This window comes from Octopus bimaculoides, chromosome 5 (assembly GCF_046866305.1).
Source record: "Octopus bimaculoides isolate indiv1 chromosome 5, ASM4686630v1, whole genome shotgun sequence".
Classification (NCBI taxonomy): Eukaryota; Metazoa; Mollusca; class Cephalopoda; order Octopoda; family Octopodidae; genus Octopus; species Octopus bimaculoides.
In genome coordinates this window covers 23,180,213-23,204,629 of record NC_142932.1, presented here as the reverse complement: position 1 = coordinate 23,204,629, position 24,417 = coordinate 23,180,213, and the positions used below count along the sequence as shown (strand labels likewise).

The following is a 24,417-nucleotide window of genomic DNA, read 5'->3' as shown; positions in this document are numbered from 1 at the left end:
TTTAGATAAAGCTTAGAAAGAGAGTGGAACAATTGTAGGTAACCAACACCATCAAAAACAATTCATAAACAACAATCCAGTAAAGATACCAACCAACTGTTAAGCATTAAAATTCAAGAAACTATTTCTGTGCATATGAAACCAAAACATACTCTCAAGGATGAAGAAAAGAAAAGAAAAGAATATCAGAAGAATATGATGGAGCTTAAGCAAGAGAATAATTAAAACAAAGACCCAGAGAATAGTAAGCTTTAGAATGGAATGAATATGAATATTTGTTTTCCTCAACCATAGAAAATGAAAAGAAAATAAAGTGGGAGGGATCAAACACATACACAGACTGAAAATATTAAATAAAAAAAAAAGATTTTTCAAAAAAAGAATTACCAGCTGGGATTTCAAGAAACTAACCTGCCAAAGAAAAGCAACCTGTGGGATACAGTTTGCTTGATATTGTTCGAGTCATCCCATTTGAGTCTGAAGCTTTCTGAGACTTCTCTGAAGGGGTAGCTAACCAGAAAAAAAGCACATTCAATAACATTTCACACCAGTTATTGAAAACTTCCCAAAAACACCCACGCATACACACACATTTGCACAAACATATCAAGCAACAGGAAATTAAAGTATTAATTAATTGAATTTATTAACTAGTAGACAATAAAATTTTTAAAATATTTGTTATTTGTTATATAAAACTCTTATTTGAAAACAAATATCAAATCATTATTACATGTCTAAATATCAGATTCATCATCATTATTTTAACAGCTATTATTTATTTATTTATATTATCTATTTAATTTTCATGTTATTATATGTCGATTAAGTCTGCAATACAGAATCACTCAATCATTTCATCAGATCATTAGTTGAAACTGCTTTTTGATGATCAAATGATTGTATGAACAAAACCTCGTTTAAATCTGAAAATTCTATTTAATATAAAATCTATTTGTTCATGAATTTAAATTTTATTTATTTATATGAAATTTCTTCAGTAGGACGTTTATCAGAGTGGAGGAGTATCAGGTTACAATAAAAAAATTTTTAAATTCCTTATCAGTCAAATAGGAAAATACTGAAAATATCAGATTTCTAAAAGAAATACCAGGTGTATGTGCATAAATGTAATTTGTAATGATAGGTTAGCAGCCAACACAAATACAAAACAATCATTGATGATTTCTATTAACAAAAAAAGAAAAATAAGAAGCACCCAAAAGAAACACAAAAAAATAACATAGTTTAATATTTTTCCTGAACATTTCAAAGCACTAATTTTAACAAAACAAAAAGAAAAAAAGAACAAAGTCAAATAAATAAAAGGAAGTGCACATTAAAATATTAATTCTATTTGTTCTTGTAGCTGCATTTTTTTTTTTATAGGAAGAGTTAAGAATATAAAGTAATTTCCTTTCATTTCAAGTACATCCTCTTTCAGCAGTTAACAACCATGTATTATTTACCTTAACTAAATTGAAAGCAGACTTATTTCCCATACTATGAACAAAGTGATTATGTCAATGATTATGCTTTATGTTCATTGTGCAGCCACCTTCAAAACTATCAATCAGCAACCCAACTTTCTGCCCCAGTATTTTCACCAACAACATACACTGGTCACTCAACCTGCTAGATATAACAGCCAAATCTATCATATCACAATCTCCTAACCCTTTTGATACCAACCCTTCTGAGACTAGGTCCAATGACAGAAACTTCCAGCTTCAAAATGACCTAAATTAAAATCTTCCATCAAAATTTCATGTTTATCTATTTTCCAAACAGTAGATTTATAATAACAGTTATTTCATAAAAGTCTTCATTATTTTCTAAATTAATTGAAACAAAAGCAGTGTAGACAAGTAATATTCATAGCCACTTTAAGATGGACTTTACTGCAATTTTTTAACCCCGAGAGGACATCTCCTCTAGCTGGTTAACGATGCACAGCTGCATCCGATAAAATCGCGAGCAGCGGAGCAAACCCCTACCATCTCCTAGCAACGGGACAAGTAGACCAGTCCTGGTTTCAGGCTATTTCTGCCACTCCTCAGTACTGGACACCTCGTCTGCCAAAGATGACTACTGGACCCATCACTAGGAGATGGCAGGGGTTCACACCCCTGCTCCCAGTTTTATCGGATGAAGCTGGGCATCGTTAACCAGCTAAAGGAGATGTCCTCTTGGGGTTAAAAAATCACAGTAGAGTCCGCTCAAACAGTAATGCTGTGATGGACTGACATCCTGAACAGCTGGAGGGGAACACATACGCCATAGAAACCGGGGAAACCAGGCCCATGAGCCTGGCTAGGCTTGAAAAGGGCGCATAAATAAAAATAAATAAATTACTTAATAAAACAAGGTTCATCCAGAATAAACACAAAGCACTTATCAACAAATTATTTCAACAAATCATCAGCCACTTTAAAGTGGAATGATAATTTCAAGACTAGGGAAAAGATTATTTGAAATTCATATAATACAAGTAACAATATAAGAAACTAATAACAGATCATGCATGTTCTCCTGTGTAAAATGCCACCATTCCAATAAGTTAAAACAGCTTCATGATTCAAATTTTCTTGAGAAATTGTTTTCGTGTTGGGACAGCCATTTCAAATATAAACATTACAGAGAAATAAAATTTTCATTACACTCTAAAAATATTAATTTGCTTTTAGCATACTATATATATGCACAAAACAATGCCCAACTATCTTAGGTAATCAAAAGAATTGAATAAGAAAATAATTCCTTGCAGTAATTTTAAAATATTGATCATATGTGGAGTTTTTTAAACTTGTTCTGACTGGATTAACAGGAGTGGGGAGGAAGAAATATTGGCATAAGCAATTAAGTGAAGATGTTAGTAAATAGAAATGGGGTTTTTTTTTTTGTATCTATTAAATGTAAAAGCTAAAAGATGAAAATACAATCAAAACATGAAAATATATATAAATAAATACACACACACATACACACCTGAGCACGCACACACATACACACACAAGCAAAACGCATGCACAAACACACCAAAGAAAGATTAGAAAAAAGGTTTAGAAAGAATGTAGTAACAGCTTTTAAAGATTGATTGAGTCACAATCAATTTTAATAAAATATTCAGAATATGTATGGATGAGAAATAGAAACTTCTATGTAGATAAAGACAGTGACAAATATAATCACCAAGTCGAGCCATGAGAAATTTCTCTGTCTAGAGTAATAAAATCAAAATCGTAACCTACATCGACATATACTAAACATGATACAAATATGTTGTACTTTTAAACAGGAAAGAACTTGACTTGTAATAAAAATATACTAAGAAATAAAATTAGAGAGAAATGGTTTAAGATCCACAAAGTAAATAGGTCATTTTTATCTTTAATGTAAGCTAGCTAACTACCATATACTCAAGATAATATTGACTAGACTGAACTAAATAAGTGAAAATAACTGTTTAAGTTCCTTCATATTCAAAATTGTATTTCAGAAATTAAAAAGCAGAAAGCTAATGTAAAGAAAGAAGTGGTCAATATGATATAAAAGTAGTACTAGTAGAGAAAGAGAGAAGAAATATTAAAAAGTAAGAAAAAATTTGGGAAAAAAAAAGTTTACAGCAAGGGAGGTAAATCTTAAAATCAAGAGGGGAGATGATATTTTAGGAAATATGTGTTTTCATAAAATGCCCAAAGTATTCACAGATGATGATAAACAATTGTCAAAGAGAGTGAGAAACTGTGCACATAAGAATCAATGTGTGTGTGAGAGAGGGGGAGAGAGAGAGAGAGAGAGAGAGAGAGAGAGCAAATGAAACAAATGTGTGTGTGTGTATGTATGTGTATGAGTGAGTGTGTGTGTGTGTGTGTGTGTATGTATATATATATATATATATATAGAGATAGATAGATAGATAGGTAGGTAGGTAGGTAGGTAGATAGATAGATAGATATATGAGAATAAAGGAGTGTACATGTTTGCATGAGTGAATGAAACAAAATGTGTGTGTGTGTGTGTGTGTGTGTGTGTGTGTGTATGTATGTATATATATATATAGATAGATAGATAGGTAGGTAGGTAGGTAGATAGATAGGTAGGTAGGTAGGTAGATAGATAGGTAGGTAGGTAGGTAGATAGATAGGTAGGTAGGTAGATAGGTAGGTAGGTAGGTAGGTAGATAGATAGGTAGGTAGGTAGGTAGGTAGATAGGTAGGTAGGTAGGTAGGTAGATAGGTAGGTAGGTAGGTAGATAGATAGGTAGATAGATAGATAGATAGATAGGTAGGTAGGTAGATAGGTAGACAGATAGGTAGACAGATAGGTAGATAGATATGAGAATAAAGGAGGGTACATGTTTGCATGAGTGAATGAAACAAAAAGTGTGTGTGTGTGTGTGTGTGTGTGTGTGTGTGTGTGTGTGTGTGTGTGTGTGTGTGTGTGTGTGTGTGTGTGTGTGTGTGTGTGTGTGTATCAATGAACAAAAATTAGTTTGTGCATGAACAAAAGCAAATAAGCGGGAAATGGAAGCAAGTGTGAGTAAGTGATGAATGTGAGAGCGTACGTGGATGTGAGTGAGGGTAAAGATGTGTGCACACATTTGATTGGGAAGGATTGCATGTGCACAAGAAGGAGTGTATGTGTACACACGTGAATGAAAATGAGTATGTATGTATATGAGTGAAAAAAAAAATATGTGGGTGAATAAAAATGATAGAGAATAACTGTAAATGACTGTAAAAAATTAAGTGCGTAAGATCCAATGAGAGAATGCATGTGGTTGAGAGAGTGCATATAGCTGAGAGAGAAAGTAAGAGTGTGAGTAGGAATTTGTGAGTGTGAGAGAACACTTTAGACAATATGATTTCAAACATGCATAGAAGTCAACTCAAAGAGTGATTAATACTAAAAACTCTGAGTACTTGATAGAGAGACAACATCAATTATGAGAAACAAATAGCAACAGAATAGAAGAGAAAAAAAATTAGATAATTACATGTCAATTTTGAAAACAAATACACCAAGGAGAGAAACAACACTAAGTTTCAGTAAAGTTGAAACATTACAACAACTATAACAACAACAAATAAAGGAAGAATTATGATGCCTTTTAAACTATAATGATCAAATTAAACTATCTTCCAGTTCTCTTCCATTATCCTCTGCCCGTCACGGAACAGTAGTACCTTTCTTTTCTAATTTACCCAAGTAATCAAAGTTATTATTTGATACTCTATTAACTCCAAAACAACTATTCAACTCTAACAGCAACCCAACATATTGAAATACGAGTTCCAGAAAAATAAATCTCTCAGATTCAGCAGCAGAATCGGTTTTTTTTTTTCCTTTACGATATGAACTGCAGAAAAAAAGAAATAAAGATTTCCAAGACTGACACCTATAATTACATTTTACTGCTCTATTTTCAGTCGGTTATTTATTTAAATTTAGTGTGTGTGTGTGTGTGCGTGTGTGCGTTAGTTCATTTGTTCATTTTATGTCCACTTCCCCATGCTAACATGGGTTAGATTAATAAATCAGTGAGGCATTGTTTTACTGCTGGATACCCTTCCCATCACTAACCATTATCTTTTCTGTCAAGTAAGGAATCTCTAAGGTGCAAAGTAGGTGAACAACTTGTTGACAAGTAACAATGACAACACTGCTTGCAACTTGCATTTCATTGAGTGTAAACAGGTGCAGACACACACACATACACTCATATATATATATATATATATATATATATATATATATTATATATATATATATATATATATATTTTTTTTTGAAGAAAAGCAACAAAAGTGTATTAGGTTATAGCAGTACGTACGTGTCGTACAAGCTTCATTTATTTACTACATAAATAAATGAAGCTTGTACGAAATATACGTACTGCTATAACCTAATACATTTTTATTGCTTTTCTTCAAATTTAATTCACCAAATCTCTTGATTTTGCTTTTGGATTTCACCCTACCAAATTCTGGTGCCACAAACATTTTAAGTACCACATTCAATCTTTTGATTAAATCTATATATATATATATATATATATATACATACATACATACATTATGAATATCTTTCAGCTTCCATTTACCAAATTTGCTAACAAGTAGAAAACACTTGCTCAAGGTGATGTGTAGTGGGACTGAACTCAAAGCCCCCTAAACCTTGTCTTAAAAAGCAAACCTTTAAACCATACAGCCATGTCTGCTCATATATGTGTGTGTTAGTGTGTGTGTTAGTGTGTGTGTGTGTGTGTGTGTGTGTGTGTGTGTGTGTGTGTGTGTGTGTGTGTGTGTGTGTGTCTGTGATGCTTCAATATGGCCTTGACAATGGTGGTCAAAACAAAACTAAAGAACTGACATTAAAGGCACTTCCTTATGAAACAGGAGAAGAGAAGTAGGATGTTGTGATAGGGCTGATTTCATAAGCCAAACTTACCTTCTTGTTCTGAATGCAGAAGAGATAAAACAAAAAGGTCAGCAATCATGAAAGCAATATATACACAAAGTTATCTTAGCAACGACACAAAGTATACCAAGAATATAGGGAAAAAAAAAGAAAACAGAATGTAATGTAGAAGGAAAGAACTCTATAATATGAGTAAACATAGCACTGTTATTACAAGGTCTAGGTCATTAATGTACAAACAAAGAATCATTACACCCAACTGGAATTTCACATGAAACAGATTATTATGAAATGAAACTCAGGTGGAAACAATATTGTTGGCACTCCATCGCTTACAACGTCAAGGGTTCCAGTTGATCCGATCAACGGAACAGCCTGCTCGTGAAATTAACGTGCAAGTAGCTGAGCACTCCACAGACACGTGTACCCTTAACGTAGTTCTCGGGGATATTCAGCGTGACACAGTGTGACAAGGCTGGCCCTTTGAATTACAGGCACAACAGAAACAGGAAGTAAGAGTGAGAGAAAGTTGTGATGAAAGAGTACAGCAGGGTTCGCCACCATCCCCTGCCGGAGCCTCGTGGAACTTTAGGTGTTTTCACTCAATAAACACTCACAACGCCTGGTCTGGGAATTGAAACCGCAATCTTATGACCGCGAGTCCACTGCCCTAACCACTGGGCCATTGCGCCTCCACGGAAACAATATATCTAAACAAATATAAGATAGGAAAACCTAAGCTGTATCATCATAAACAGATCTTAAGCTATATAAAACAAGTGGACAGTAGAGAAAGGGACAATTTAGCATTTCAATTGATATTTTAAACACAGTTTAGCTTTCAAAGATATAAAAGTTTTGCATGTTCAATATTAAGAAATTTCTTGTCAAAACAATAACTTTGATTGGGAACATCACAGCAGTTTGAACTAATTATCTTACATGACAGAATGGGGTTCTTATCATTTGTAATGAATCAATGTACCATACTTCAACTATTTTACTGAAAACGTCTGACGTTAAATGTGAGTAAATATGTGGATGGGAGTAAATAAGTATGCAAGTGAATGAGTATGACTCAATGAGTTTGAAAATGAACAACTGAACAAGAGCGAAAGTGAATGAGAGAGAGAGAGAGAGAGAGAGAGAGAGAAAGAGAGAGAGAGAGAGAGAGAGAGAGAGAGAGAGAGAGAAAGAGAGAGAGAGAGAGAGAGAGAGCATGTGAGAGCGAATGTGTGAGAGAGAGAGTATCAAGGGACATTTTTCAAACGCACAGAAACACACTGAAGCTCATAAAAAACAACTGTCTTAAATAAACCACTTTGCTAATTCTTTAAATATCTACAGCAAAGCACTGGCCTATTTTGATGATATCAATAGCTTATAAATTAAGTAAGGACACCAAACAAATCTGGTTTTAATTTCAGCATTTCAAATGTTGACAGCATTGTCTGCAAGTCAAGGTCTTGGCAATGTGATATCCTAAAGTTTCCTATTGGTTACACCCTTCTAAGTGCTCAAACAGCTTTTCATGAAGAAACTATATGACTTGGCAATTAATAAACTTCTTGGATTCTAGAACCCATACATTAAGAAGAATGAAGTAAAACGAGAAACAGAAAACAAATGTTTTATTGTTTGGAGGTAATCTTTAGAATATATTTATTATATGACAGATGTAAATGATGTATACCTTCTTAGGCAATAATTATCATCATCATCATCATTTAACAGCCATTTTCCATGCTGGAATTGGTTGGACAGTTTGACAGGAGTAGGCAAGCCAGAGAACTGCACGAAGCTCTACAGTCAGCTTTGACATGGTTTACACAGCTGGATGCCCTTCCTAACACCAACCACTTTACAGAACGTATGGATGTTTTGTGTTTTTTTTTTTGCTTGGCACCAAACTGGACTGCAGATAGCTTGCAAGACAAATAGAGGGTGAGTGGTGTTGAGGGAGGTGGTTTTGTGGCAAGTGATGAGAAATTTAAACAATGACAGTAGGACAGAAATAGATGTTTTGCTGTAGGGGAAATATATGGCTATCCCAGTCAAAGAGAGAGAGAGAGAGAGAGAGAGAGAGAGAGATAGAGAAAGATGGTGGTAAAGATGTGCTAGGGCATACCCTCAAGATACAAGGAGATGAATGTAAGTGGAGTGGTACCGAGGATTGGACAGGGTAAGTGAGCAAAGAGTGCATGAGAGGTGCTAGTGGAGTGAAAGTCAGGGGAAAAGGGGAACATTTGATTGAAAAAAAAAACTGGCTGCTTACAAGTTTTACAAGTGCAAACAATAAAAATAATCAAATCATTAGAATCATATATATACATATATATATATATATATATATATATATATATATATCATCATCATCATCATCGGTTAAAGTCCGCTTTCCCTGCTGGCATGGGCTGGACAATTTGACTGAGGACTGGTGAACCAGATGGCTACACTAGGCTCCAATCTGATCTGGCAAGGCATCAACAGCTGGATGCCCTTCCTAATGCCAACCACTCCAAGAGTATAGTGGGTGCTTTTTATGTGCAACTGGCATGCAGGAACGTCAGGCAACACTGGCATCGACCACGCTTGAATGGTGCTTTTTACATGCTACCACCATGGGAGCCAGTCAGGCGGCACTGGCAATGACCATATATACATATATATATAAAATTGAGGGAAAGTTTTTATATCTCAGGATAAAATTTTAACCCTTTTAACTAAGGTGCAGCAAGCATGGCTGAGTAGTAAAGAAGCTTGCTTTGTAACCATGTGGTTTTAGGTTCAATCATACTGCAAGGCAACTTGGTCAAGTGCCTTCTACTATATATAGCCTAGGCCAACCAATGCCTTGTGAGCAAATCTGGCACACAGTGGAAGCTCATTATGTGTATATATACATATGTGTATGTATGTGTGTGTCTATGTCCCCCTCGGCCACCCACTTAATAATAATAATAATGAATTTATTGTATACAGCGCTCAGGTGTGCTACAACTCATCAGAAAAAGTAACCAAAACTGCATGAACAGTACACAGAATGTGCACAGGAAGTGAATAGTGAATAAGCTTACAAAAAAAGAAAAAAACGAGGGGGAGGGGCATCAAGCATACTGATGGCAAATTTCAGGAAGCATGGAAGTTTCGAAGGATGCAGTGACCTGATGGCTAACAACTGACGCAGCTAGTTTATTCCATGCTTCATCAATTCTGAGCATGAAAAAAATATCTGAGCTTGACAACAGGTTTTCATTTGTTTATATCCCTCTAGCTTAGTAATTCTGCAAAAGAGACCAATAGAATAAGCAACAAGCTTAAAAAATAAATAAGTACTAGCAGGTTGGTTTGTTTGATTAAAGCCCTTCGGTCCATCAACTGAAACAAGTAAAAGATAAAAAGTTTAAAGATGAATAAGCATTTTTTTTTTTATTTTAGTCACACAACAACAACAAACTACTAAGACAGCTAAAGCTAATTATTTTTAGATTTGTTCTGGCATTGTTTAGTTCTCTTTCATGAACACATAAATAATTTGGCCATTAATAACAATCCTACCAACAAAAGTTATCAAAATAAAGGATAAAAGATAAAGATAGCAACTAGAGATTTATGTTTATTTACGCTTTTCGAGCGAGATCGTTGCCAGTGCCCCTGGACTGGCTCTTGTGCAGGTGGCACATAAAATACACCATCTTGAGCATGGCCATTGCCAGTACCCGCCTGACTGGCCTTCGTGCGGGTGACACGTAAAAGCACCCACTACACTCTCTGAGTGGTTGGCGTTAGGAAGGGCATCCAGCCGTAGAAACTCTGCCAAATCAGATTGGAGCCTGGTGTAGCCATCTGGTTTCACCAGTCCTCAGTCAAATCGTCCAACCCATGCTAGCATGGAAAGCGGACGTTAAACGACGATGATGATGATGATGATACAATATAAATCTTGATGTAATCATTTAACATGACTTCAAAATTTTTGTAGTTTTCACTTGACTTCAAAAACTAAAATATTTAGATATTACTATGGCATTACTACCCCAAATATGAAAGAAGGTATGGCCAAGTGGTTAAGAGATTTGCAATTATGGAAGTCCCAAGTTTGATCCAGTGTGCAGTATCTTGGGCAAGTGTCTTTTATCATAGACTAGGGTTGATCTAAGCTTTGTGAGTGAAACTGGGTGTAGGCAGAAACTGTGTGGAAGGCTGCCAAATGGACTGTACCTGTACTTCAAAGGTTCAGCCTTGTCACTGAATGAGAATTACACTAAAGATATACATGTGAAAACAATCATTTATATGTTTATTTAAGAGGGAATTCAGTTGATTAAGCAGCAAACAGAATTCTCATCAGCAAAGCCAATAAAGAATCCAGACTTAAGAGAGTTTGTATATAAGCTGTACTTTCAACTAAAAATACTAAATTTTTCCACAAATAGGCACAGGTGTGACTGTGTGATAAGAAGTTTGCTTCCCAACCACATGGTACCAGATTCAGTCCCGCTGCGTGGCACTTTGGCCAAGTGTCTTCTACTATAGCCTCAGGCAAACCAAGCTTTCCGAGTCTAATTGTGTGCAGAGAGTCAATGTATGCTCTTCTTTGCTGTCGTGTCTCACAAATGAACCTTTTTTAGACCAAATAATGACTGATGACGAGAAATGGGTTCTCTATAAAAATGTCCTGATCACGAGAAATGGGTTCTCAATAAGAATGTCATGTGCTGAAGACAGTGGGTAGGGAAAGAAGAAACACTGGCACTCCAGACTAAAGTAAGTCTTCACCCACGTAAGGTGTTGCTATCTCTGTTTGGTGGGATATGAAAGGTTTAGTCTCCTTTGAACTTTTAAACTCAAACCAAAAGATAACAAAGGAGATCTACTGTGAGCAGCTTGAGTAGCTTCAGTCAGCGCTAGAAGAAAAACGACCATCTTTGCTTTCGAGACGAAAGATATTCTTCCATCAGGATAATACTCAGCCACATACAGTAAAGATGACATTCCAAAGGCTGGGGCAGTCTGAATGGGAAATGATGCCCCACCCACCATATTTGCTAGACATTGCCCCATCTTATTACCATTTATTCTGCAGTCTTCAAAATCATTTGGACAGAAAAAAATATGAATTCTACAGACGAGGTCAGAATAGTATTGGAGGAATATTTTTCATCACAGACAAGTGAATTTTGGAAGAGGGGCCTTGCAAGTCTACCAGATAGATGGAAGAACATTGTAGAAATGAAGGAGAGTATATTTTAGATTAAAAAAGAAGTTTGTTTATCTTAATTCTGAAAAATAAAAGACGTATTAAAAAACGCATTATTTATGGGATGACCCTATATATATATGTGTGTGTGTGTGTGTATGAAATTAATATAAACAGCAGTTTGCAATGTGTCACCAAAAAGGAGAGTTACAATTGTCACTAAATGTGACTAGGGTGTTAGAAACACCTACATTGCTAGAAATAAGAGCTAAAATGCTCTAATGCTGTAGTCACACATACATAAATGTAAACATACACACTAACAGGGAATAAGAGGTAAAATGCTTTAATGCTGTAGTCAACGTACATAAATGTAAGCATATACACTAACAGATCCCTGTTAGTGTATATGTTTACATTTATGTACGTTGACTACAGCATTAGAGCATTTTAGCTCTTATTTCTAGTAATGTAGGTGTTTCTAACACCCTAGTCACATTTAGTGACAGTTACACACACGCACACACACACAATCTTTTTATTTTATTCATAGCTATTGCCAGATATGATACTATTCGGTAATTTATTCAAGATTTTGTACCATTATCCTCCTTTAGATGACACCAATCTGTTGCATATTTTGTTTGTAGCAGGAGTTGAATTCACCATTGCTAGCTGTCAAAACACTTGTTAGTCACTAACAGTGTTACGGTGTTCCCAATGCCTGCAACACTGAATTGTACATTCAAATGCAATAAAAATGGGCTGGGCCTTTAAATGTTAACAACCATTTCCCACTTGTATACACCAGTGACAGGATATGAAGAGTGAATTGTTCCGTTAACAGGCAGCAGCAATTTTTGAGTCTCCAATGGGTAAATCTTTTTTTTACATATATGCTCCATTGTTTTTAAAATAATAATTACCACATTTGATTGCATACAAGATGCAATTTTTTTTCAAAAACAAATCTCAAAAAAACAACCCCAGATCTTATATGCTAAGTTAGGCCTTCCAATAAGCTCACTATTATAGGCTAATTTTAATCCAGATGTCTCTTCTACTAATCCTAACTCCATAATAATAATAATAATAATCCTTTCTACTAAAAGCACAAGGCCTGAATTTTGAGGGGAGGAGACCAGTTGATTTCCTCAATCCCAATGTTTCACTGGTACTTAATTTATCAACCCCAAAAGGATGAAAAACAAAGTCAACCTCAGCAGAATTCGAACTCAGAACATAAGGACGGACAATATGCCACTAAGCATTTTGCCCAGCATGCAAACGACTCTGCCAACTTGCCACCTTAAACTCCATACTAATAATTATTTTTATTTAAAATTAACTAAGGTACTTTTTGTAATGTGCTGCTCAATTGCCTTAGATATTGCATTAAAAAACTCTTTTTTTTTTCCAAATATGCGTTGCTGCAAATAAGGTGTGTCCAATATCCTTTGTGTGTGTAATATACTCATGCATCTTCTATGCCATCAAATACTGTAGCTATTATAAAAATATTATTGTAAACAATTAAAACTTTTGAACCAATAATTTTGAGTAGAATGCATGTAATTATTTCTTACGTAAGCTTTTATTGTTTATAATAAGATATTTGTTAAAGAAATACTCCTTCAACACGACTTCCTTCTACTTCCTTTTTATATTAACTGAAGACTTTTTTAACTAAACAGCCAACGTGTCAATTATTTATACTGCTAATATACTGTATTTTTGCATAGATTACAGTGATAAACAGGCCTTAAAAAAGAATCTCGAGATTAAATTAAGAAAAATAAGGAAAAGGAGAAAGTTTCCTACAGATAATAACAAATTTAAATTAGTGTTCAGTTGAAACTTAACGAATATAAACTTTCACTTTCACGGAACATTCTTTAATGATGCAGTTTAAAAAGCAGGCAGATAATCTAATAACTTTTCTATTTTATGAACATTAAGTATGAAAATATTAATCTTATACTACCTAGAACAAATCCAGAATAAGAAGAAGGATATTGTTAACTTAAATACTGGTGCAAAATTTAATCACTTCTTAAGAGTTGAAAGTCAACAAGAGGGGACAATGAACCCCAAACCAAGAAAGACTAAACTAATTATGATGAACAGGTTAAGTACAGCCTCCAAGTGTTTTGTTGGTAATGACACTACATGCAAAGAAAAGCTATCAACCCTAAAATAGTAAATTTTTTCCGATTCTAAAATATCAATGCAATGCAACCACACTGCATTTGATGAGCGCAACATATCTGTACGGTAATATCAACCCATATATATTTCTAATAAAAATTTCAATTTAAACATGTTTATTATTGATTTGTAATGTACATACCTTTTTTTTTCCTTTTAAATATATCCATTACAGTCTTAGAATATTAACAAATAAAAAGATACTTAAATGCGTTTCAGCATGTTCGGTGATATTTAGAAAACCAAGTACTTTTTACTTTAGAATAAATGTTTATTGTAGACAAAAGGTGATACTTCACATTACCTAGTTATATTCGGAGATAACAATAAGTCAAATATTATGACGTATAATAACAACATGAAAGGTGTCTATTCAATAAGCAGTTGTAGGTCACCTTAAATTTCACTCATGCTTTAAAGCATAAATTAATACTCCAAAACTGAAGAGAGAAAAAAATCCTGTTGGATATAAACAGCAGTCAGCAACAGACTAACCACTACAACAAGCTTTGTGTCTGTAACCAGTAGTTACAAGGTAATTCCTGTTACTCTAGAGCCAATTCAGCCTTTCATATTACAGATGATGAAAATTGATTAGAGCTGAGAGTATAGATTTCCTCAGGAAACCAAGGGAGCTATTCTAAAACTATATTTCTTTCTTTGATGTAGACTCTATTCACAACAGATTTAATTTAAAGGAGCAGTTTGTGGATTTGGAACAGCTTTAAATTCTGAAAGTTTTCTAATGATAGTAAATGGGAACATGCCAATGTTTTATGCCAATTAACTCACATCTCACCGGCTTATAGACCTCTGCTTCTATCTTTCTATATAGCCAAACATGGTATATGTACCTCACATATATGCATAAACATAAACATAAATTACACTCTCATCAGCTTGTGTCACTAATTAAACTATTCTCATGCCAACTGTAGTGTTCAAGTACTTTGTTAAGCTACAAAGTAAAAGAACAGGACCAAGAGTAAATATACTTAAAATATATACTCAGTAATTTCCTAGACTTATGTTTCTTGTGATTTTTATTAGCACTTAGTTTCTGTTTTCATTTAAAGCCAAAGTTAATAATTATGGATACAAAAACACTTCAGAGTGATAAGACTGCCAAAAAAAGTATGTAGCCTGCTCTATGTATTACGACAGAGAGAAATTACTAAAGCATCAAGGCAAAGATGGGATCTTTGTGGTTTGAGTCATTGCATGTTGAAATCTTTAAATAAAATTTTTAATGTAGCATATAGATGTAATTTGTGACATTGAATCTGAATTTGTTATTCAATTATTCCAGAAAAATTTTGCAAAAATGTTACAGGTGTTCAAAGTTTGATAATTTTCAGAATTTTCAGCCAATCGGAAAACAGCGTGTTTGCTGCCTCTTCCATCATCTGTCACAGTAGCAAGAAGAATGGGGTGGAGGGTGTCAGCATGTTTTATTTTTCCATGGGATGTCCTTTCTTACAAATCTTCTTTTCTGGTATTATTCCTTTCTCTTGGAAGAAATATGCTGCATCCTCTTCTGTCTTTACTTTTTCCATCAAACAGGAAAGGTTTAAAGTTGTAGCCATCTCATCACTGATCTAAAATCTCTATACCATTCTCAAATCGAATTCCTACTGTTACGGAAACAAACAATTATAGAACATGTGGTGCTTACACTCCTTGGTTACTATGGAAACAGAGTTCTTACTATGCTAACAGAATTTCACAGTGATGTGTAAAATACTCGCTTCTGATAGGCTAAAATACCCAAATTTTGCAAACTTTAAAGGCTAATAACTTTTTGATTATAGATTTATAGGAACAATGATTTTCATTTTCATAATTAGTATACAAAACTTAATCCATATACCAAATTTGAAAACAATTGGAACCAAATTGGAGACAGTGATTCAAACCACAAAGATCCCAAAGATGCACTAGTGGAGGTTTGTGTTTGTGTAATGACTTGATTGCATTGACTCATTAATAAATCACAAATGACATGACAGCTGTAGAATTATACAAAATATTACCTGAATTGATCTAACAGTGTTAAAATAAAAAAAAAATAGACCTTTTCAATTGTTCTCTTATTTAATCCCTAAGAAGTTTTACTATGAGTAGATAAGAATTTTCTTTTTCCATTGTATAATTTTTGATGGAGTTCATTTTCAGTGTGTGTATGTATGGTTTGCTCTGGCACAACTATCTTTATCTTCTTCCCAGCTACCTCTACTCAAACAATGCAAGGTACCCATGTTATCTTCTCTATAGCAAGACACCTGTCCTTGTACTTCTATGGTACTTTAGCCTCTCAACAACTGTCATAAAGCTACCTCTCTCTCTCTCTCAAATACTGACACTCTTAACCAAGTTCATTTCCTGTCTTGCAAGTTACTTACCTCACTGATGCCAGTGGCATGAAAAAAAGCATCCAATCTGATCTGGCAAAGTTTCTACAGCTGGATGCCCTTCCTAATGCCAACCACTCCGAGAGTGTAGTGGGTGCTTTTACATGCCACTGGCATGAAGGCCAGTCGGGTGGTTCTGGCAACGACCACGCTCAAAAGGTGTTTTTTACATCCTACCTGCACAGGAGCCAGTCCAGCGACACTGGCAACGACCACGCTCGAATGTTGTTTTTCATGTGCCACTGGCACATTTGCTGGTAAGGTGACGCTGGCAACAATCATGCTCAAATGGGTCTTTTCATGTGTCACCAGTATGGGAGCCAATCTGAGGCCCTGGGAACGATCACGCTCGGATGTGCTTTTAACGTTCCACTGGCACAAGTACCAATCAGGTGGTACTGTTATCGGCCACGTCAGCGACTTTGATTTGTTTACACTTGCCTCAATAGGTCTTCGTAAGCAAAGTTCATTATCCAATGAATGAGGGGTACTCATAAGTGGGCCAGTTACACTCCATGTTCGGATGTGCATTTAACGTACCACTGGCATAATCAGGCAGTATTGTCATCAGCCACGTCAGCCATTTTGATTTTGATTTCACTTGCCGCAATAGGTCTTCGCATGCAAAGTTTATTGTCCAATGAATGAGGGATATTCATAAGTTGGCTGGTTACACCCACTGGCATAAGCCAAGGGCCATGGTCTCACTTTGCTTGCCGGGTCTTCTCAAGCACAGCATATCTTATCTTAAAGACCAAATACGAAAAAGAAACCATTAACAAGATATTTTATCTTTATATTTTACTTGTTTCAGTCATTAGACTGAGGCCATGCTGGGGCACTATCTAGAAGGGTTTTACTCAAATACTTATTCCTTTAAGTCTGATACTCATTTCTATTGCTCTCTCTCTCAACCACTAAGTTATAGGGATATAACAAACCAGCACCAGTTGTCAAGCAGTGGGAGACAAACACAGATGAAACACACACACACAAATTATATATATATATATATATATATATATATATATATATATATATATATATATATATATATATATATATATATATATATAAAAGAAGAAAGAAAATGGAGATAAGGAAGTCAATAATTGCTTATTATTAACAAATTGATCATCTTCGCTTCTGACAGCCATTTCAATTAATATTCAATAATCTAATTACAAATTTGTACATTAAATTTACATTCATCAGAGAAAAAAAAGATGTACCTTTGGATGTTATATGTGGACCTATCAATTCATTTCAGCATTTTTTTCACTGATGAAATTATACTCATGTCACATAAATGTAAATTTAATGTACAAATTTGTAATTAAATTACTCAGTCTTAATTGAAATGGCTGTAAGAAGTGAAGATGACCAATTCGTTAATAATAAACAATTATTAACTTCCTTATCTCCATTTTCTTTTCTTTTAAATGGCTATAAAGTACATGCTTAATATACACCTATTGTTTTAAGGTAATTTCATTCGCCCAAAATACAAAATATTGAACCAGTATTTCCTTGGATGTAACCATCCCTTCATGAGGTTAACATATCCTCTAATTAAATATATATTTATATATATATATGAATTCAATTTGAGAATGAACTTGTATTTTGCTTTATAAAACTTATCCACAGGTATTGGATATCAGATGCAGTTTCATAGTGAAAATTGAAGGTTCATCCAAAAATCCATGAATATCCATAGATCTTCTGGTTGCAGATCTTCCAGAACGTTTGCCAATATTGACATTTTTTCGGCCATCTTAGAAACGTCTTAACCACTCATACACTTTCTGCAACTTTGCACAGGCTTCTGAGCAGATAGTGCCACGACAACTTTCTCTGTCATGGTCATTGTGATGATCACACGCTACACACCTTCCTTCCAAGCACTGCTGAAAACAGTGGAAGTGAGCTAGAACATTAAAACTTAGTGTGCAATCACAGCAGAGTTCGAAGTCAATCTTTACCAAGCAGCTTCACTCTGCATACTTTAGCTTCGTTACTATAACAGTCCAGATACTTATTGATCAGACCTTGTATATATATATATATATATATATATATATATATATATATATATATATATCATCATCATCGTCGTCATCGTTTGATGTTTGCTTTCCATGCTAGCATGGGTTGGACGATTTGACTGAGGACTGGCAAGCAAGAAGGCTGCACCAGGCTCCAATCTGATCTGGCAGAGTTTCTACAGCTGGATGCCCTTCCTAACACCAACCACTCCGAGAGTGTAGTGGGTGCTTTTACGTGCCACCAGCACGAGGGCCAGTCACACGGTACTGGCAACGACCTCGCTCAAATGATTTTCTAACGTGCCACCAGCACAAGTGCTAGAAGGCGACTCTGGTAACGATTACGCTCAAATGGTGCTATTTACGGGCCACTAGCACAGTAGCCAGACAGCTGCTCTGGCAATGTTTCTGCCTACTAAATTCAGTTACAAAGTATTGGTTGGCCTGGGGCTGTAGTTGAAGACACGTGCCCAAGGTGCTGCACAATGGGACTGAACCCATATGGTTGCAAAGCAAGCTTCTTAACCACACAGCCATGCATGTGCCTTTTCTATTACTTCTTTCATTGTATACATTTATGTATAATCCACTAAATTCAAGAACAAAATACTTTTCTGATAAATCTTAAGTTCCAAAGATACCAAGTAAATGATCTCATAAATTTAATCTGTCAATGCACTTGTCATGGTGACAGTCTTCTACTGACAAATGCTTGACAGAATACCAACTACTTATTCCTCTGCAAACTATGATCTAACTACCAACTCTTAGCACATAATTCATGACAATTTTAACCTCCCTTTCACTTCATTTTAATAACTCCGTACTATAGCTTGAAACTACAACTATTCGATACACCAAACACCATATGATAAAGGGGAAATAATGCTATTTCCCTATAGTTTCTACTATACCCAAGTACTTGGTGTCATTTCCTCTATCAAAAGGATCTTGCCTGAAACACCAAATGTCAACAATGAAATGAAATACAGTATTCCACTTTGAGAACTTATTATAAATGGGTTGCATGTACCATTGATTTATTTACCAATATGCTTTGCAAAGGGCCTTACAGCATTAGAATACCTACTGATACTCCTATAAATTAGACAAAGTGTAGTGACTGTAACAGCTGTTGGCACTATTGATAGCAGAGGGAGCGATTTTAATGAAAACTAATATTCACTTCTAGCAATAACATTCAAACGTATTATATGAAACAGCTGTTTCCATAACCTGTAAAGACATCCCTTTCAAAAGCATAAGTGGAAGTCAGAGAACATTTTGTTGTGCAGGTGGTTCATAAAATATGATAGGAAGTCAAAGGGTTTCAATGGTATGTGCTTTAGATATGAAAAGATTGGCATTATTCTATTTTTTAAATATTTCATTACACACAAGCAGTGAGAATAGTAAACAATTAACTCAACTACTCAATTAACTATCATAAAATATATTTGCAAAACAAAAAGTTTGAAATGATATTTATCGAATACATTATTTCTCAAGATGGTAGTCCAGTGTAGTCATTTTGGTGTACTCATTTCAACTTTTTGCTCAATATTCAATTTCTGTACACCACACCTAACACTCTATACATACACACATATATATACACACACACACACACGCACACAAAAACATGTCTATACAAACACACACATAAATACACACACACACACGCACACAAAAATATGTCTATACAAACACACATATAAATACACACACATTCATACATTCGCTGACACACATGCACGCAAACACATTTATATACATATTTACAAACATGAACATACACATATATAAGCATTATACATATATATGCACATTTATACACAAACATATGTATATATATATATGATAATATATACATATATAACAATATTCGTTTCAACACATGGTTCCACATTAGGAATTATGCAACACAATCTGTTGAAACAGATATTGTTATATTTTGGGATGGCCAAATTTTTTTTTTTTTTCCTAGCCAAATAAACACACCCAATATATATTCATTCTTCACTCATTTATTACTGTTCTTATTTTAACTGATGTCCATTGTCTGGAAATTTTTCATCGCACATCTGTGACCTCTTCAGCGATCCTTTCTGACCTCATGTATCTTCCTGTTCCACTTATATGTATATATGTACACATATACATCCATAAATGCAGGATATATATATATAGAGAAGATTGATCCTCTACAGCTTATAGTTTTCTCTTTAGTTTCTTGGTTTTATACAAGCACAACTGTGTGATATTGGACTACATGTTAAATCACTTAACCCCTTTAATTGCTAACTGTTATTCTCAATACTTATTGATGAGTCCTTTACTTGTGTGGTGTATCCTACTCTTGTACTTCCCTACTCCAACATTCCTTTTTTTTTTATTCTTAATTTTGTGACTTTACCCTATATTCCTGCTCCTCTGCCCTCAAGCACCTGAGCCCTTCATGTGCTTTGTGAATGTCTGGGAGTATAGCTAGTTAACACATAACCCCTTGCAACTTCTGACTGGACTGCACACCAAGTTCCTCATTTATGGATTCCTAGTTCATTTGGTTAAGTCCCAACATTTCATTTCCATTTCTTCCAGTTAGTAGTGGCAACCAGTGGGATGTAAGACATTTTAACTTCATCACAATATAGTTTTGGTATTCTTATTATTCTTATAAAGACAGCAAGCTGGTGGAATTGATTATAAGTTGGACACAATGCTTTGTAGCATTTATCTCAATTCTATGTTTCAAGTTCAAATTCTGCCACGGTCAACTTTGCCTTCTGTCCTTTGAGGGCCAATAAAATAAGTACTAGTTGAGCCTTTTGTCAATATAATTGACTGCTTCCACCTCTAGATTTGCTAGCCTTGTGCCAAAATTTGAAACTATTATTAAAAAGGTGGCAAACTTGCAGAATCATTAGCCTGTCAGGTAGCTCTACGTTCCGAGTTCAAATTCCACTAAGGCCAACTCTGCCTTTCATCTTTCCCAGATTGATGAAATAAGTACCAAGTGCATACTGGGGTTGATATAATCGACTTACCCCATCCCCCAAAATTTCAGGCTTGCTTATTTGTATGTTTCCTGGTGGAGAGGTGAAAATACTTTTGAAATGTTTGAATATTTTGCTTATCCTCATGAGAAATTTTCTTCAAACTGTCCCTATCTTGTGGCATGCTGAAGCAGGTGTATGTATGTGTGTGTGTGTGTGTGTGTGTGTGTGTGTGTGTGCATGCATGCGTGTTTGTTTGTGTGTGCATGCATATTATATACACACACACATATATATATATATATATATATATATATATATATATATATATACATGTACGTATGTATATATATATATATATATATATATACATATAGATACATGAGCGGGAGCTGAAAAGTTCCTGGCTTTAAGGGTATCACGAAAGGCCTGGTTGGAGGCTCAAATTTCTGAGTTCTTTTACAGGGCTTAGAAAAACTGATGGACTGCTGCAATAAGTGTGTGAATCCGAGAAGGGAATATGTTCAATGAAATCATAATTAACTGATCCTCTTGTATTTTCTTTTAGCCAAAGCCAGGAACTTTTCAGCACCTCCTCACACACACATACATACATGTTGGAGACATGGTTGTTGGTAAATATCAGTATGGGTGAGGAAGTGAAAAAAATTAAAATGATGCAGTAAGGAGCAGGTGATAAGTGGAAGTGCAGGAATGATGGTGGGTGACAGTGTAATTAACCTGTAGATAGATCAGAAAATAAGGAGACAGCTTTCTACACAAATACATACACATGAGGAAAAGAGCATAAACCAAAACACTTTCATTAACAAAAACAAAACTTAAAATTAAACCTGAACATGAATTCACACACACACACACACATTACGAGGCACCCACCATATCTGACATACCCAACTTTTCCGAACCTGTGCACATGTATGCACAACACACCACTGAAGAGTTGATTAATAATCACTGAACTCATGAAATATATGAGCTCTCCAGAAGCCTTTTTTGCTACTAATATATGTAAATATATACAAAAATGTCTCTTAAAACAAGTTAAAAACTATCCTCTTAAAAGATATTGTAGAAATTCTGATAGCTACTTGAAACACACATGTACAGACGTTTTGCTCTATTTTGTGAAAAAAGTACTGTATCAATTTTTTTTTTCTTTTATGTTTTGGTCAGGAGAGACGGTAATGCCCGGGACTTGCCATAGGGTCTCCAAACCTGGTGGGAGGAAGGGAAGTATCCTTGAACTAGAAACTTGAACCGAATACCTGAAACCAAGTGAGCTCTGCTAAAGGCACCCAAGGTGTTTGTTGGCAGTGTTAAGCTGGAGAATCAGCCAGGGCAGGATTTGAACTCAGAATGCAAAGAGACAACAAATACTATAAGGCAGTTTGTCAGACTTTTTATAATTCTGCCAATCTATCACCTTGGATTGGTACCTTTTTATCAACCTTTGAAAGACCTGAGGCAGAGATGACCCCCCATCAGGATTTGAACTCGGAGTGTAGAGAGTTAGAACAAGTGTCATGGAGCACTCTGCTTGATGGCGTAACTACACCACCAACCTGCTGCCTATACTAAAAAAGTGTTGAAAAGTTTCATCAAATATCTCTGACCTAATTACTAACAAATTTATTACAAAATTAAACAAAGGTGAACGTGGCATGTATACTTTAAAGACTATCCAAGGCCCTTCCCAGATATAATTAACTTCTATCATATGACTGCAGATCAAGTCAGACACCAAACAAGTATGACTTCGAAATATATATTTGGTTCTATATTCATATACAATGACAACTTTACATTTACTGCTCAGAGCATTCAACAGATCAGACAGAATAGCTTCACTGAAGTGTAAAAATTGGAGGCATAGCTATATGGTATAGACAAGTACAGATATAAGGATGTGGTTAAGAAATTCATTATGCAATTAGATGGTGCCAGGTTTGCTCTCAGTGAACAGTACATATGGCAACTGTTTTCTGTTATGTCTTCAGTTATACTTGTATCTTCTGAATGGAATTTGGCAAATAAATGGGACAGAAACCTACTGTAACTGTGCATATATATTTATCTCTCTCTCTCTCTCTCCCAGCGTGCATGTGAAGTACATGGCCTAGTAGTTAGGCTGTTGCACTCATGGTCACAAGATTGTGGTCTTGATTTCTGAACCAGTAGTGCATAGTATTCTTGAGCAAAGCACTTCATTACACATTGCTCTAGTCCACTCTCATTTGTAAACAGGCAACCCTGCAATGGATTGTATGTTTTTATGCTAGGCTATATATAAAAACAAGTTAGCATTAAAGTGAAGGTTTATTCAGTACTATTTAGTGAAGTATATACTCTTTTACTTGATTCAGTCATTTGACTGCGGCCATGCAGGGGCACCGCCTTTAGTCGAGCAAATCGACCCCAGGACTTATTCTTTGTAAGCCTAGTACTTATTCTATCAGTCTCTTTTTGCCGAACCGCTAAGTGATGGGGACATAAACACACCAGCATCGGTTGTCAAGCGATGTTGGGGGGGGGGGGACAAACACAGACGCACAAACACACATATATATATACATATATACGACGGACTTCTTTCAGTTTCCGTCTACCAAATCCACTCACAAGGCTTTGGTCGGCCCGAGGCTATAGTAGAAGACACTTGCACAAGGTGCCACGCAGTGGGACTGAACCCAGAACCATGTGGTTGGTAAGCAAGCTATTTACCACACAGCAGGAAAAGGTTGATAGTGTCTGGTGATAGCAAGCAAGCCACAATTTCAAAGTCCCTGTTAACCTTTTCCTATTAAATATATATATATATATATATATATATATATATATATATATATATATATATATATATATAATCTTTTATCTGTTTCAGTCATCAGACTGCAACCATGCTGGGGCACCACCTTGTGCTGGAGCACTTGAAAGAATGAAGTTCATTGACCAGTATAGACACACACATACACACACACAAACAACAGGCTTCTGAACAGTTTTTGTCTCCTAAATTCCATTCACAAGGTATTCGTCAATGCAAGACTATAGCAGAAAACACTTGACCATGATGTCATGTAATGGGAATGAACTTGGCACCATATGGT

At 35.2% G+C, this 24,417-nt stretch overlaps 1 protein-coding gene across 12 annotated transcripts in view; it reads right to left on the bottom strand.

The window, feature by feature from the left end:
* Window positions 1–24,417, bottom strand: part of LOC106881312 (arfaptin-2) — an 88,438-nt gene that overhangs the window by 21,517 nt on the left and 42,504 nt on the right. For 3 of the 12 annotated variants that reach the window (XM_089351800.1, XM_089351798.1, XM_089351799.1), the window contains exons 3-4: window positions 9,760–9,801; window positions 412–510 (exon numbers count right to left, since the gene is read on the bottom strand). The exons of 6 other annotated variants lie outside the window; for them this stretch is intronic. In XM_089351800.1, coding sequence (XP_089207926.1) covers window positions 412–510; window positions 9,760–9,801 — 141 coding nt within the window. The remainder of the gene's footprint in view (window positions 1–411; window positions 511–9,759; window positions 9,802–24,417) is intronic. 3 more of the 12 variants (XM_014931652.3, XM_014931653.3, XM_089351801.1) reach the window with 2 other exon arrangements.